The following is a 17,063-nucleotide window of genomic DNA, read 5'->3' as shown; positions in this document are numbered from 1 at the left end:
ATGCGTTTTACTCTAATGGGATTGCACATTTTTTTATATAAACAGTTATGATCCTTTAAAGATGCCAATATGTTTGTTAAATGAAGACACAAAGAAATAGAGAAAATATTGGCGTTTGAAGGAGGTCTTCATGCTGGACTTGTAATTCAGTTGGGCAGAGTTTGTGCAGCTTCTTGTTACCTTCAAACAGAGCCTGACCTTTAGTCATTGCTGAACAACAAGCGATCAGTCTGAGATTTTATATTTGTGTTCAAATTCAACACCAAACACAAAGAGAATAATTGGACTCTTGAGAGGTTCGTGTTTTTTATTTTCTAAATGAGACAGAGCCAGCCATGCTGCTTTACTGTGAATTACCTCCAACATCAACATCTTAATCCCAGTTTAGAAAATAATACAAATAATCCGTCTACCAATCATTTCAATTCATTAGCAGTGTTTTTGATCAATGCATCAATTAATTAAATTAACGTTTCCATTCTTTGAACTCAAATTTTAAATATTTATAATGGGTAAGAAGAAGAAGAGATCTTTAATTAATCCCTCGAGGGGAAATTGAATGTTACATTCTGTTGTTGAACATGGTACACACACGCAATCCTGAGGACATGCACTTATAGAGAGATGTCGGGCGGGGGGGGGGGGGATTCTCTGGCTCACCCAAGAGATGGAAGTGAACTGGCAGCTTTTCAGCTCGCAGACAAATCACCAGACCAGGACTTGAACTGGCAACCCTCCAATTTTCACACCAAGCCCCCTACAGACAGCTGCCCCCAGCTGCTTTCTATACCCTGCGTTTATTCCAAACATTAAACAAACAGGGGGCTGTATGTCACAGGGTGAGTGGTTAGCACTGTCGGCTCGCAGAAAGAAGGTCCCTGGTTCCAATCCCTGTGGGACTTTCTGTATGGACTGTGCATGTTCTCCCTGTGCATGTTCTGGCTGTCCCTGCTTTAGAGAGGAGAACATGAGAAGCATGGCTGCAAAACCAAAGTGGGAAAATGTGTGTGTGTGTGTGTGTGTGTGTGTGTGCAGAGGAGTCGTGACTACCAACAGAGGGTTTTCCTTCCTGAGGGGGCAGCCTTCATCTGCTGCCTCCTCCTTTAGCAGTTAGTCAGAGCTGAGAAAAGCTGTGACACTGGCTGTCCAACACATTCGCACTGTGGCCAATTATGAGCCAAATGAAATCCTTATTCTCCTCACCTGAACACACCCCAACCTGCTTCTGTTTCTGCCCTCTGCAGACGTGTTTCATCAAAGGAATGAAGGCAAGCAAGCAACACAAATGAACAAACATTACAGTCATCACATGCAGCATGAAGGGAAGCGTTATCATTGGTGTATGTTTTCACTTTGAGAAGCCAATTATGAAAGAAGAGTTTCAGGTTACAGAAGGATCCCTGCACCGGTGTGAGTACTCAGACTATCAGTCAGCTGCTGTTGTATTAGCACTCACACTTCATCCTTACAGCGCTGTAACTAGGACAGCTGCCAGCATCAATACTTCTATTTGGTGTTAAATTACAAACGTGTCTTTCATTTAGTGCGTTATTAAGTATCTTCCTTGGAGAGGTTCTGTTGATTGGTTAAACTTTACATCATTCGTTAATATCAAATTGAATCATCCACCTCCCCTCCCTGTAGTTCCTGTAGATCCTGTCGTTCTCCTCTCCTGACGACAGAGAGCAGATCTACAGGATGGCACAAAGTTTTGTTTTCACTGTTTAAACCACTTCATATGAGGTGTAATACATTATAACAGCTGTATGAAATGCAAAGTCCAAATTCATTTATGCGGGTAAAATTGGGGTTCAGCATCTTAAATTCAAACTAATTTGAAGAAATCAGCTGTGAAAAAAGATTCAGCATTTAACAGTTTTACAATCTATTTGATTCTATTTTTTCTTTTTTATAATTATTTCCATGTCATGACTTATGAAACAGAACAACAGTCAAACATGGAGTTTATCTGTTTAAAGGAAGAACTTCACGTGCGACTTTTTGATCCAGTCGACTCTTCGTCAACAGCATGAAATCAAAAACAAACAGCTGATTGGTGAATCCTCCGCTCTCCTGCACCGACACGCCTCCAACGCCTCTCCACTCTCATTTGCACGAAGGAGTTATCACATTGGAAAGGTCTTTAATTAAGAGCCGAGCACAAGCGTCCTCGTCTCCTGTAGCTGTATTGTTGTGTTAGCATGCTAACGGTTGCACTGTTTAGTTTGTTCGTAGCCTCAAATTGCATGTAAATTTAGACAGAATGACCCTAACAGGACATTTAAATAAGCAGTGAGTACAGTCGTCACACTCATTGTGACGTTTCCAGAGGATACACTGAATGTCTGAGTACAATGTTGTCACATGATCATGGAAATCAAAAAGCTCCTTGCAATGAGTCCCCAGAGAATGATGAATTTACTGCACACTAAAGCGAGTACTTGACTCCCATCAGGTCGCTTGTCATGTTTCATGTTCTTTCTCATGATGAGAGTAATAAAAGTCTTTGTTTGTTTTGAGCTTGATAATGAAGATGTAATGAGGAGGAAATGTTTCATGAAACCTTCTCCTGAGATCTCACAAAGACTCTGGAAAGCTCCGCTGTGCTCGAGTCGATCTTTCATTAAACCTCTTCCCTGAATTGCCGAGTTCAGCGGTGTTTGAAGCGTTCCCTCACTGGCTGTTAGTCGCTGTATTTCCACAGTTTATTCCTGATTCTTATATATTTATATATATTTCAGAGTAGAGAGATGAGCTTATATTCTCCAATCCAGCCACCAATCAGCTTGTCAGAAAAGATCTGAAAGTCGGTGTGATCTCTTGGGCAGGCGTCAGAGCATGCATGAAGGGATTAGTTCTCCTCAGAGTTTGGGTTTTATGATGTTCTCCATCAAAGCGGAGGGAGAACGGCCGACTTCTCTTGAAAGTAGAAACTCAATCTCTGTGAGCGGTTGATGTTCAAAGCACAAGTGTTTGGTAAATTTGGTCACCGTAGAGAAACTTTGGAATTATGTATGCACTTTTACTATTCTCCGGCGAGTCTGGGTCGCACTTATTTGAAACACACTTTCTCTAATTCTCGCCAACTCTCTGTTGACACAGACTGGGAAGCTCGCATCGACAGCCATGGCCGAGTTTTTTATGTGGACCACGTCAACCGGACCACAACCTGGCAGAGACCGAGCCAGGGCGGAAAGTGTAACCACGGCATCCCCCGCTCTGGATCCATGCAGCAGATGGAGCAGCTCAACAGGAGGTCAGAGTGAAACACGCTAACAGAGACGCTCGTGTTGTCAAACAGCTTCAGTCAAAACTACACAAGGAAAACAATTCAGACACATTTATCTTGAGTCACTCGTTTGTCATGTTTATAACTCACACTCTGTTTTTAGCTTCATGATTTGACTCCCATCTTTTTATGGATTCTGTAATGACTCCATGTCATTGTAAATAAAGGTTAATTGAATGAATACAGCCCTGAAAAGAGAAATTCCTGCACACGACTTTTTTTTTAACGCCGTCGTTTATCAGAAAAGCTGCAACCTTCAGGACCTTTGTGAAATGTGCTCTCAAACATTTTTCACCTTCAAGATGTTCAGTAGAAGAGTTATAAATCAGGGTCCAGATGAAGAGCAGTGTGCAGGATTTTATCTTTTATCATTATTTGAGTTTTACTTCCTCCAGTCTGCACTGACTCCATGAGATGTGTCGACGCGTCATTTCAAACTTTTCTCTTCTGTTCGTTATAGTTACATCTTCCTCAGAGAAACGTTTAACGTTTGACTTGTTGGCAACAAAATGAAAATGTAAAACTCAGAGAGTTGTTACATATCTTATCAAAAAACAGTCAAGTGTTTAAGTGTACATTAAAACTGGGTTTTAAACAAAGAAGTCATTTTTTTCTTTCGGGATAAGAAAGATAGAAGTGTCTTCAGTGTAACCAGAGAACAGTCAGTCCACGGGATCGATGTTCAGAGAGGGAGGAGAAAGTGTTAGTGCTCCGAGTGGTGAGCTGGAGTCTGCAGTGAGCCTACTCTGACATCTGGTGTCTGAAAAGTAAACTCAAACCTCCACATGTATTCATCAGGCACAACATGCAAAGATGGACTTTTCTTTTTTTTTCTTTTACTTCTCAGAGATCCTGATAATTGTTTCTCGTCTCGATCCTCACGCTCCCTTTAGACTCCTAAGACGACTTTTTTTTTTTTTTCAGGTACCAGAACATCCAGAGGACAATGGCCACAGACGAAGACGGCGGCGGGGCTCCGAGGTTAGAGCGGAGCAGCAGCACAGAGACGGAAACAGATTCTCCTCAGACAGGTACAGAACTGAGCCTGGATCAGCAGAAAAAGGAGCTCACTCTTAATCAGCGACACATCGTCGAGTGCACGGCTGCAAGAACATTTACAAGAACACAGGAGACTCAACGTCCAGCAGAATACAGATCAACAACATACGTACGCAGGCGTCATCAGCGCTGCACACAGTGAGCTGAAATGGCCCTTATATACAGGAAGTCGTTACTCTAAGTTTTATAACACAAAAGAGGCTGCTGTGTCAAACAGGAAACCAGACCGACACATTAATGTAATGAATATGGACAACATCTTCACTCTCCATAGTTACAAGAGTTGAACACACATGATCATGATAACTCAAGCTGCTTCCTTTTCAGGACAGAAGAGATCATTCTGTTTACTTCATTCTCATGAATGACACCACCCACCTGCTTATAATCTGTGTCAATCATTTGCAGTTGTGTTTTAAACCTTTTTATAATCAAATGTAATGTGTTCAAAAAACCTCCAGTCAAAGCTGGCCTCTGTAAGTAGCTGTGGTTGTAGGTTCCAATCTGACCTCCGCCCTTTGCAGCATTTCGTCCTGTGTTCTTTTCTTACAATATGTCCTGGCAAAAAGGCCCCCTCCTCCCCCCCCCCAAAAAAAACAAGGAAGGAGATGTTGTATGGAGACAATAAATGCCCCTGTGTTCTGTCTGCAGGCCCCTCCTCTCCTGTCAATCATCAGAAGATCAGCCATCTCCTTCAATCACCCGCCGTCAAGTTCATCACACACCCAGAGTTCTTCACCGTGTTGCACAGTAACTATGTAAGTAAGCACCGCCGACGTTTCCCCATGTCAAGTGTTCAGACGTGAATCAGGACTTGATAGTTATGGTCAGGCTGGGCCTCGGTAAGACCTAGTGAACGGGCGCTTGCAGGACATGATGGTTTAAGAGTACAGGGACTTATACAATGAAGTGAAACTGTCTCGTTGGACGCTTTGAAGAGGAGGTGAAATGAGTTGGAGGCAGAGAAAACTGGCTGAGATGTTCTCCCCGATATGTTTGTGGATGACCCTGACAAACATTTGCTGCTCAGATCTGTTATGTAATTGTCGGCTGCTTGTTGTCTGTCTGGTGCTTGTTTTTCAGGACACTCCTGGAACAGAGATTTTTAATCTCAATGAGTTTTTTCTTCCTGGTTAAATAAATAAAAATAATAAATAAATCAACTGTGTGCACAGTTGATCAGTACTGTTAGCACTAGCCTCCATGCTAACAACACCTGAAGGATCTCAGCTGAGTGAAATAAATTTGCTAACTTTGTGCATTTTGCTTTAAGAGGTCATTCTGAGGTGTCAAAAACATGTGTTCATTGTTGGACTTTGTTTAAAGATTATTGTTAAAGCACTGTATCAGTCTGTCATGCTACACAAACCTCTGACTGTCTCACTTTCACAAAGGTGATCGACGTTAACCTGAGGAGTTTGTCTTTGCAGGCAGCGTACCGGATGTTCACCAGCAGCAGCTGTGTGAAACACATGATCCTGAAGGTGCGGCGGGATGCCAGGAACTTTGAACGTTATCAACACAACCGAGACCTGGTGGTTTTCCTCAACAAGTTCTCCGACACTCAGCTGGAGCTGCCCCGCGGCTGGGAGATCAAGACCGACCCCCAGGGCAAGGTAGCGTCACGTACTGCGAATAGAACGACCCTCCGATGGACGCGAGGGTCAGCGCTACGTCACACTATGAAACGCTAAACCAGCACAATGATGCAAGGACAAACACTGGACTGATTAGCATGGTGTCGTCTTTCCACGACGTGTTTAAAACATGGAAGTCAACGAGCAAAAACGCACGCGTGCAAAGTCAGCATTCACACAGAATGTGCCGGATCAACTAAAAGTTTGCATGTTTAAAAAACGTGTTTAAACTTGATATCACCCTCGTAGCTGATCTTCTAACCACATGCACCGACGATTGCATCTTTCGAATGTGCAAGAAAACACACATTGTCCCTGTAGTATGTTTGCTTTAATGAAGTGTTTCAACCCGAGTGTGCAAAATACCAGGAGGAGAATATTTGAATCAGTTAGGTTTAACATTAAAATAAGTTCATTTAGTACATGCATTGTGATTTACTACGCCTGATTGTGATCCTGTTTGTATTTAAAACCTTTGAGATTCAGGAGCCCAGTGTCACACACATGTGGCTGCTGTTATTGTAGTTAGGAGGAGACACCGACACAAGGGAAGACGGTGGGAAGGACGTGCTTCCTCCACACGTGTTTCAGATCAGATTGAATATTCTTAAACGAAGGAAACCCCTTTCATTAAACTGAAATTAAATGCTTCCACAGTTCCTTTTCCTCTGAGGCGACAGCTCGCACAGCCAGCGCTGTACAAGCATGAGATGGAGGGAAGAGAAGAGAGGCCCTGTTGTATTCATCCACTGTCCAAACTATCCATGACATTAAAAAGACGCGAAAGCCTCATTTCAATATGGCCGCCTCCACAATCTTTGCAGCTGTTATGATTCACACACTGATCACTCAAAAAGCCCAAACTAACCAAACACACAACTTAGTACTGTTTACATGTGGTCTCAGTAAATCGGTTAAAATACACAGACGACCAGATACCAAGAGACGGGCAGCACCTGAGTCATTACCAACAACTACTTTTAGTGCCAATCATGACAGTAATACCTGAAAGAAGTCAGTGAACTTTTAATCAATGGTGATAATGATCCGTGTGGAGATTAATAAAAGGAAGATTAGGAATAAATAAACTTTAATTTTTTTTAAGAGAAAATACCTCAAAGAGATGATTTGAAATGTGGATCACACTCACGTACTGTGAAGTTCATCCCGCTGGTTTCTGTCTTCCAGTCTTTCTTTGTGGACCACAACAGTCGAGCCACAACCTTCATCGACCCTCGCATCCCTCTGCAGAACGGCCGGCTGCCCGGACACCTCGCCCACAGACAACACCTGCAGAGGTTACGCAGCTACAGCGCAGGAGAGGTACACGCTGGTGTCTGTAATGAGTCCGAGTCATGGGATAGCTCCTTTTGAACCCACATCCATGTCTTACTGGACAACTCGAGCATGACTTATTTCTGCTAATGTCTCGTGATCCTTCACGTTTTGTAGTTTCACAGGATTAAATAAAAAGCATCACGTGTGTTTGCATTCTGTCACTAATGTTAACGTGGCATCAGCTGAGCGTAGAGTTCATCTAAGAACACCAAAAATAATCAGCTTCTCTCCACAATAATCTGAAGATGTTATCAAATGTAACTGAAAAAGAAGATTTTTCGTGTTTTTGAGCCTTGAGAGAGTGTAAGTGGGACTGACAGGATAGGAAGAACACATTGAAGGTGTAAGGTAGGAGCTGTACACTTTTGCCTGTATGTGCGTGATTGATGAGATGAGAGTATACTAACACAGGCTTTATAAACATGGGGCTCATGTTGTAGCACACTTGTATCCATGGAAACACTGAACTTCCTGTTTAACGTTTCTGCATCTCTGAGGTTACCTATGAGGCGTGTGAACATGGGGAAGAGGGGAGCACACAGTGTGAACTTTTCTTCTTCCTTCAGTGTCCTGTTGTTTCTGTTCCCAGGCCTCCGATGTGTCCAGGAGTCGGGGGGCTTCTCTGATGGCCAGGCCTGGAAACAGCCTGGTTGCAGCCATACGAAGCCAGCATCACACCGATCCCCAACAACTCAGCGCTCCATGTAAGCACTTGTAATATCTCACCTGCATCCTTATATACGTTATATATATATTTTTTTTTTTTAGCTTTTTATGATTCTTTCTGATTGTCCTGTATTAATGTCTCCTGTCTTTTCTCCCAAGCTTACAATGACAAGATAGTGGCGTTCCTTCGACAGCCGAACATATTTGACATGTTGCAGGAACGACAGCCCAGCCTCAGCAGAAACCATGCACTGAGGTACGCTTCTCTCCCAGCTTCAGATACAGACTAACCTCCTGTGTTAAAAGGAAGTCGATGCAGAAGTGCACATCGAGCGCAGGAAGTCACATACACACCCATTCAAAAACGTTAGTTCACGTTTCGATTGGCACACACTGTATAGAGGGTTCATGTTCTGATTTCTCATCAGTTCAGATTGTTTGACAGAGAAGTCACAATAAGGGGCTCACTCCGGCTTCGTCCATTAACAATAATAATAATAATAATAACATTAATAATAATAATAATAATAATAATAATAATAATAATAATAATAGAAAAGAAAGCAAATATTTACAGTGGATGGTTTTGGAGTATTATGTCTGAAGATTGACAACAGTCAATGTTACGACAACATAATAAGAACATTTAAGCTTGTTTTTTTTTTTTTTTTAATATGTCTCTGTTTATTTTGCTTTATATGATCTCATTCTGTGGAAAATCATTTCAAAACTTTTTTTTTTCATGTTCCTGCCCTTTCTGAGTAGTTTATTTATCTCACCTTGTCTCAAAGCAACAGAAATGGAAAGTCAAAATGTTTTATCTGTAAACAAATTCAGCCTGGCTGAGTTACACTTTTCAGCTGGACTTCAGGTTTGTTTCAGCGTTCAGGGTTTTACACCAAACTGTCAATAAATAAATTCACGTTGCCAGTCGAGAAAGTTAAACGCGGAGTAAGAAGATTGAAAGACTTTAATAACAGTTCAAGAACACTGAGGGCACTTTTTTGGACAGCTGAGCCAAAGAAGTAATCAAGATAAAAAGAGAAAGTGTGTCAGCACAAAGACTGAGGAGGACTGTTTGTTTCTGTTTAATGTGCAGGGAGAAAATTCACTACATCCGGACAGAAGGTACTCAGGGGGTGGAGAAGCTGTCGTGTGACGCAGACCTCGTCATCCTGTTGAGGTGAGAAACAAACTGTATCACTAACATCTGTTCTCTTTACTCACGTCTCTGAAGTCATGACACTCCTGCTGCTTGAACCTCCGGAAGTACAATCAATCTGTTTCCTGTCTCTACCTCTCTGTGTCCTGCTTCTGTAGTTTATATGAAGAGGAAATCATGTCTTATATTCCCCCTCATCCCATCCACCCGGGCTTCAGCTTCTCTCCACGCTGTTCCCCCGTCTCCTCGCCACAGAACTCTCCTGGTAAGTCTTCAAACTAAGGAGATTCTTATTAACATTTCTGGCCTTGATAATATTCTTGTCGTCTGTAGAAATGAGTCTTAAAAACAAAGTTTCTTCACTATTATTTTTTGGGATATTTTTCCTGAACAAACCGGCTTTGCAACAGGGAGCATTATTATTTGAAGTTAATATTTTATGTGGATCTCCATTTTAAAACTCCCATATAGTGTTACATGCGGGTTGTCCACACTGAACGGTGGTCACCGTATGTTGGAGTAATCCCAGGAGGAGTCTGCAGAGGGCGCTAAACGGCTTGTCCTGCAAATAACACAAACGTTCTCCGACATGAAACAAAGACGCTCTCTTCTCCCAGCACTGGAGAGCAGCCCTCCCCTGGCAGCCCTGCAGCGTTCTGCACCACCTGTGGGCTTCCAGAGAGCTGGCCAATCAGAGGGCATGTGGGGAGAGGGGCCTTAAAGAGACAGTACCGAGGCTGAGCGGAGGGTTTTTCATTCACAGACTGACAACATGAAACAGCTGAAAATGAGGATAATATGTGATTTTAAAAACTTGTTGTAATGATATCTGAACATTGTAAATTCGCACATATCAAATGCTAAAATGAAAATGAAAAGAAGAATGCGTGGAAATACAAAATATTTAGTTCAATCTTTTTTTCATTTTATGACAAAAAAACCCAAAAACAACATTAAAGTAGTGCCAACATTTCCGTGTTGTGCCAGTGGCCTTGTGGTTAGGTTGTGGTCCATGTACAGAGGCCCTGGTTCAGGTCTGAGTAGCGGCTCCTTTCCTGCATGTCATTTCCCCGCTCACTCTTTTACGAAGACGTCGAGGTGACCTAACGTCGAAACAAAACAACACCAAAACAATCCTGATCATCACAAAAGATTACTGGAACGTGAGGTGGAAAAACTGTGGAGCCCAGTTTACTATAAAGATGCAAACTTATTTAGCATGCAGTCACACACACACACACACACACACACACACACACACACACACACACACACACACACACACACACACACACACACACACACACACACACAGAAACCCCACAGTGGTGATCATTAGTGTTTGACGGAGCCTGCTGTGCCGTGTTTGAGTGCAGAGTTATCTTAATGAGCGCAGAAATCCTCAAGCCAGCCTCCAGAGTGTGTATTTGGGGTGTGCATGTTTTTGGAGCTTGTGTGTTGTGTGAATAGAAACTGGGTCACAGCAGAGCAGCCTGACTTGTATTTGTGCTTCGATCATTAGTCGTGCTCTCGTTGTTGAGAAAAGTCGGACTGGAAAAACAACAACAAAGTGTGTGAAATGTTGTGAGCTCAGCTGAAGTGCTCTACATCACCATGAGGAATCCTCCAGAGGCCACTCTGTTCATATCCACTCTGTGTATTTGATTTACTCACAGCAAAATAATGAATGAATTGAATTTACAACTAAGTGTGATTCCATCACTACTCATTGCTTGTTAAGGAGCTGTGAAACTCTCAAAATCACTCTTGACTTTTAAAATCACTTTTTTAGTTGAAGACCTTCTGCAGTATTGTGTTTTGAAATTTTTTATTCAAAGGAAGAATTTGCGACTTGTTGATCCAGTAGGTGTCGCCCTTGAGCAGCAGCAGTGTGATACCATAACTGCTGTTTGGCCACACCTCCTCTTTTCTGAATCCTCTGCTGTCCTCCAGAGACACACTCGCGTTGTCCATGAAGGAGTCATCAATTAGAAAGCCCCATGATGAAGCACCTTTAAGAGCATTAAGCATCAGACACAGCTCTCTCACCTGTGTCCTTGTTCTGCTAGCATGCTAATGTTAGCACTCCGTGGTTAACTCTTAGCCTGATGTTGAAGATAATATGACACAGAATGACCGAGGTCTAAATACACATAGGTGACTGAGTATGTTCTTCTTCTTTCCTCTAGTCCTGTACTAAAACAGCTTCATACACGTGTCCATGTAAACATGGCTCCGACAACAACACAGCCAGCGGGACTCGAGCTTCTCCCTCGTTGTCGACAGTCAGGACTCACTGAGACATTAAAGAGGATATCCCTCTGATGTGTAAAATGTTCCACATCCTTCCTTTAATGTTTCTTCTTATTCTGACGGATTCTGCACGTTCGTGTTTCTATGTTTTCAGGCCTGCAGAGAGCCAGGGCTCCCGCTCCTTACCGAAGAGACTTTGAAGCCAAACTGAGAAACTTCTACAGGAAATTAGAAGCTAAGGGTTACGGCCAAGGACCGGGAAAGATCAAGTAAGACAAATATCAGAGCTGAGGCTCACTCTGCCATCATCAAGTGAAAGCTTTATGGTTTAATGAACAGCATCCTTTCTCCCCTCCTCGTCACATTCTGCATAGGTTTAGTAAAAGCTATAAAAAGCTTTATCCATCGTACAGTGGTATGGCTGTTTTAGGTCTGTAAAGTTGTATTATTCTTATTTGTCGTTTATTGATTTTTAATCTTGTAATGTTTGTTTGGTCATGGTCACTTCCTTCTCGTTGACCGCACACGGCCCCCCCCCCCCCTGTCCAAATATAGCAACACCCTAAACTTTACTAAGCCAAGCTCCTGCAGCTCCGTCTCCCTGCTTCATAGACGAGGCTACGAAAGTGAAGTTAGACGTGCACGTTGTAAAATCAATCTCCTCCAGGCTGCTGATCAGAAGAGAACACTTGCTCGAGGGAACCTTCAACCAGGTGATGGCGTACTCTCGTAAAGAGCTGCAGAGAAACAAACTCTACGTCACCTTCCTGGGAGAGGAGGGGTAAGACACACACACACACACACACACACACACACACACATCACCTGTGTTGTTTTGTGGTTGTTTTTTGCATCATTGGTATATAATTAAAAATGTTTCCCTAACTAGTAGTTATCTGATCTGTGTCAAAGTGTAATGTGGTAATTCTAACAAATGGACACACACACACACTCAACACCTGATTCTGTAGTAGCTCTCAGCTCCACAGAACCGTTCAGCCTCTGAATGCACACTGTTTTGGTTCCACTCCACACAGCCGGAGCTCCAGCCAACATAAGGTGGCATTTAGCAGAAATCCGCCAAGACCAGCAGAGAGTGACAGCTAAATTTACAGTCATCAGATTGAAACAAGCATCTTTTGAAATCATGGTTAATTTGGGTCTTGAATGTGTGCAAAGATTTGCCATTAAATCACCAATACAAATTTCTACAAAAAACAAAACAAAACACTTTTTGAGTTGCAGGTCACACTGACACGTCAATGAATCTACTTTTAACTTAGTGGGTCCTCTTTTTTTTAATCAAAATAAGGTTATGTTGGGTGTTTCAACCTTCTGAAACGTTACTTACAAAGAGTTGAGACATGTTTTAAAACATGACTTTTACTGTGAGGATAAAGCATGACCCCCCGCCCCCTTCTTGTTTCCTCAGATTGGACTACAGCGGTCCGTCCAGAGAGTTCTTCTTCCTCTTGTCTCAGGAGTTGTTTAATCCATACTACGGGCTCTTTGAATACTCCGCCAACGATACGTACACCGTTCAAATCAGCCCTATGTCTGCATTTGTTGAGAACCATCTGGAATGGTAAGCTTTGCATTCTTCGACTGTGAGGATGTGAAACCCTGTGAGCAAGAGGTGATCCTTAAGATCTGAGTGTTTCTGCAAATGATACGATGTAAAAGTCTAGTCCGAAGGTTTCATCATCAAAACAAAGATTGATCGCCGTGTGGCGCACAACAGATTTATTGAAACAAACTGGAGTAGTGCCACTGAAAATCACATATTTAATGTGCACGAAGAAGAACAAGTCCAATCTCTCATTAACCTGCCTTTGTGTCTTATTTTAGTTTGACTGTCTTTATTCTTATGCACTTATGTTCTTTGAACGTGTGTGTGTGTGTGTGTGTCCAGGTTCCGTTTCAGCGGTCGTATACTGGGCCTGGCCCTGATCCATCAGTACCTGCTGGATGCTTTCTTCACCAGACCCTTCTACAAGGCCCTCCTGAGGCTGTCAGTACACACACACACACACACACACACACACACACACACACACACACTCAGTCAATGACTTTCAACAACATTTTATTTCCTCTCTCCATCAAAAAAACCCGTCAGACTTCAGATAACTTTATTTATCTATCAAGGACTGTTGTTGTGTATGAAAATCAGTGTGTTTACCATTAACATAAATTACAGCACAACATGAGAAAAAAACTCACAAATCACTTTCAACAGTGAGTAAAGCTTGTAAGCCATAATAAATCAATCCAGATAGATGAGTCAATATTCTCTCTGTTATCCTGAACTTTAATATATCCTGCTGTCTACTTATTTTATTTCACTTTCTGCGACGCTGGAGTGAAAATGGCCTCGCTCTCTGATTTAGCAGCCTGACTCTGTTTGTCCTCCAGGGCGACAGACCTGTCTGACCTGGAGTACCTGGATGAGGAGTTCCACCAGTCTCTGCAGTGGATGAAGGACAACGACATCACTGACATCCTGGACCTCACCTTCACCGTCAACGAGGAAGTCTTTGGCCAGGTGTGTGTGTGTGTGTGTGTGTGTGTCTATGTTCAGCCTGATGCATCACAGGACGAGCCATTTACATTTCTCATTTAAATTACATGCAAACCTTCTGTTTTTATTTATTTTATTTTTTTTTTGTGTCTTTTGAAAAGTGTTGAATAGAGTTTTCTAAACTTCCTGTGTTGCTAGGTAACGGAGCGGGAGCTGAAGTCGGGGGGCTCCCACCTTCAGGTTACGGAAAAGAACAAGAAGGATTATATTGAGCGGATGGCCAAGTGGAGGGTGGAGAGAGGAGTGGTGCAGCAGACAGAGGCGCTGGTCCGAGGCTTCTATGAGGTGAACAAAGCTGTTTGAGCTCTCCTTTCATTTCTCAAATTTACTTCCAAACATGTGCAAGTAGCACAATAAAGTAAACTGAAAAAAAAATCAACAAGAATGGTCAAACCAACGATATTAATGAGACCCAACATGTCTGAAAAGGAGTAGGATGACGTATAAGCTTATATAAGCCTACCCCTTCTCCACTACTCAATTAAAAAACTCCTGTATACATATTTACATTTACAAAGGAAACAAATAAAATAAATAGAGTAAATAAAAAAATTTAAAAAAAATATGAAAACACCCAGTTCTTAAAGCCCCTCTTCCTCCCTGTGTCTGGTGAAAACGACACAGCTTTGAGATAGAACACGACACCACAGTATGACTCGAGCAGGATGAGCAGAACCATTTATCTCACTTTTTAATAAAACAATAAGGTCATGACGCCCGCCTGTAGGGAGTTCTTTATCTTTCATAGCCTGACTAAGTTCTTGTTTTACATCATACAACCTCATACACGCCATCAGGCTAATCAATCGTGTGTGTGTGTGTGTTGATTGCCAGGTGGTGGACTCTCGACTGGTGTCAGTGTTTGACGCCCGGGAGCTGGAGCTGGTCATCGCTGGTACAGTAGAGATCGACCTCGGTGACTGGAGGAGCAACACAGAGTACAGAGGAGGTGTGTGAGCATCATCTGAGTCTGAAAAAGAGCATCAGCAGTAAACGCTGGTGTTTATCTACTATGTTAAAAAGAAGGTTTGTATTACAATCAAAATGTTTATAGTGAGCTTCTAAAGCTGTAGATGTAGCTCTACATGTAAATCGAACATAGTAAGTAATGAAGTAGTCAGTGCTGGTTTTGTCTGGAACCCTGAGCTGATGCCGATGTCTCACACCAGGTTACCATGACGGTCACATAGTGATGCGCTGGTTCTGGGCGGCTGTGGAGCGCTTCAACAACGAGCAGCGACTCCGCCTGCTGCAGTTTGTCACAGGGACTTCCAGCGTTCCCTACGAAGGCTTCGCAGCACTGCGAGGATCCAACGGACTCCGACGCTTCTGCATTGAGAAGTGGGGCAAAGTCACATCTCTACCCAGGTATCTGACCCTGTTTCCTGAAAAGCCTCCTTCACCCCGTCCTGCTCTCACTGGTTTGTTTTCTTAGAATGATTTGCACGATCAAAGAAAGTCTTGCTCTCGTGCTCTTAGTGCACACTCACAGAAGGTCCAGTTCCCCCATGCTGTATGAGCCTGAGTTTGCCCGTAGAGTTAGACACAACCTTGTAAACCTTTGCCAACCTCAGGATAATCCTTTACTGCTTTTAACACACCAACAAATAGTTGTGAATTATTTCTTCCAGCTTCTAAAATTTCCACCTTGTCTATTTCTAAATTCACAATAATCTTTCTATTTTGAACTCAAATTTTGGCCATTAAACAATGAGGAAACAAGTTCTCCATTTCTCTTAAGTTTGGGTTGTTTTGGGGCACTGCTAGCCTAGCGGTTAGCTCAAAGCCCTTAAACAGAGGCTGTGGTCCTCTGAGGGGGGATGGCCCAGGTTCTGGTCCCACTTGGACAACATTCCTCACTCTCTCTCTCTCCCTGATTTCCTCTATTTCAGAAATAAAAAGCAAAGAGTCAGGGTTGATGACTGCCAATTATGCCTAGCATCCATCTGCTGTTTATGAGAGCAACCCGTCTGGGTACTTTACCCAAACGATGCCGGGCCCGCCCCTTTGCATCGGGGCCCTGCTCACCCTGTCTGGCTTTGTTTCCGCTCTTATAAACCGCTCACTATACATTATCCCTTACATTACATAATACCTCTCACATACTTTTGTGTTCATAGCGATCATTCGGTCCTGTACTGTACATGGCACCATGGACTTCTAGCATAGACTGAGATGCTTGGAGGGCAGACATGTGATTAAGATTGTTTCTTTGACTTCAAAGTGTGAGCTGATCACATGTTCTCTGAAAAGCAGCAGCTCTGCTCAGCTCGCTACAGAAGCTATTTGAGTACTTCCCCACCTCTGTAGGGCAGATTGACCGAAACATCACGTAAGGTGTGTTCACCTGATCTCACACGATAGGAGGACAACATAAGGTGAGCATGTTCAGCAGAAATAAAGAGCAGGGCTCAGCTTTCACTGCATGGCGTGCAAAAGTGCCTGAGATGGACTTTGATTGGACGCTTCAGCGTCAGCAGTTCTACTGAAGCTCCAATAATATTATACATAGTTGTTTGGACTCTAAACTCACTCTAGCACAAGCTAACCCCTGGTGTTTGGCAGAACTTCTCCCTCCTTTGGAAACAAGCTTTATCTGCTTCTTGTTTCACCTCAGGTGATTATATATTTGTCTTCTTTGCCGCTTGCGTCCACGTCCTTTATGTTCGCCAGTTTGACTCCGCGTCCATGTCAAAACGTCCAAATCTAGACAGAGGAAGGGGTCTCTGCAGACACAGTCATTCAGGCAGGCAGCTGAAACCACAGCTTTGCCTCAAAACGTGCACATTTCGTAACTAAGCGTCACGTGCGGTATTGCTGTGAAAACCAAACGTTGTCAATGAAGGTTAACGAAAGAGGAATTATCCGTCTGTGAGTGAAAATAATAATGAACAGTGGTTGGAGGGAGATGAATGATATGAACAGACTCCAGAATCGCCACTGCAGTCAGCACCAAACGTTTGGAGGCCCGTTAGTGATGATAAGCTAAACATCTTTTTTGACTGAAAAACACTTTAAGGTAATCTCTCTCTCTCCCTCTCTCTCTCTCTCTCTCTCTCTCTCTCTCTCTCTCCCTCT

At 42.9% G+C, this 17,063-nt stretch overlaps 1 protein-coding gene across 5 annotated transcripts in view; it reads left to right on the top strand.

Annotated features, from left to right (window-relative positions):
• Positions 1-15,668, top strand: part of hecw1a (HECT, C2 and WW domain containing E3 ubiquitin protein ligase 1a) — a 97,955-nt gene extending 82,287 nt beyond the window's left edge. For 4 of the 5 annotated variants that reach the window (XM_079361013.1, XM_079361014.1, XM_079361011.1 and 1 more), the window contains 17 exons: positions 3,103-3,256; positions 4,214-4,320; positions 5,000-5,106; positions 5,779-5,964; positions 7,174-7,308; positions 7,913-8,027; positions 8,149-8,245; positions 9,089-9,172; positions 9,310-9,416; positions 11,559-11,673; positions 12,072-12,185; positions 12,837-12,989; positions 13,317-13,415; positions 13,820-13,949; positions 14,124-14,270; positions 14,820-14,934; positions 15,155-15,668. In XM_079361013.1, coding sequence (XP_079217139.1) covers positions 3,103-3,256; positions 4,214-4,320; positions 5,000-5,106; positions 5,779-5,964; positions 7,174-7,308; positions 7,913-8,027; positions 8,149-8,245; positions 9,089-9,172; positions 9,310-9,416; positions 11,559-11,673; positions 12,072-12,185; positions 12,837-12,989; positions 13,317-13,415; positions 13,820-13,949; positions 14,124-14,270; positions 14,820-14,934; positions 15,155-15,420 — 2,231 coding nt within the window. In that variant the 3' untranslated portion in view covers positions 15,421-15,668. The remainder of the gene's footprint in view (positions 1-3,102; positions 3,257-4,213; positions 4,321-4,999; positions 5,107-5,778; positions 5,965-7,173; positions 7,309-7,912; positions 8,028-8,148; positions 8,246-9,088; positions 9,173-9,309; positions 9,417-11,558; positions 11,674-12,071; positions 12,186-12,836; positions 12,990-13,316; positions 13,416-13,819; positions 13,950-14,123; positions 14,271-14,819; positions 14,935-15,154) is intronic. The other variant, XM_079361015.1, reaches the window with a different exon arrangement.
• Positions 15,669-17,063: the final 1,395 nt, after the last annotated feature.

The sequence above is a fragment of the Symphodus melops genome (assembly GCF_947650265.1).
Source record: "Symphodus melops genome assembly, chromosome: 14".
NCBI classification, from domain to species: Eukaryota; Metazoa; Chordata; class Actinopteri; order Labriformes; family Labridae; genus Symphodus; species Symphodus melops.
Note: the sequence above shows the minus strand (reverse complement) of the source record. Positions and strands in the feature narration are given on the sequence as shown.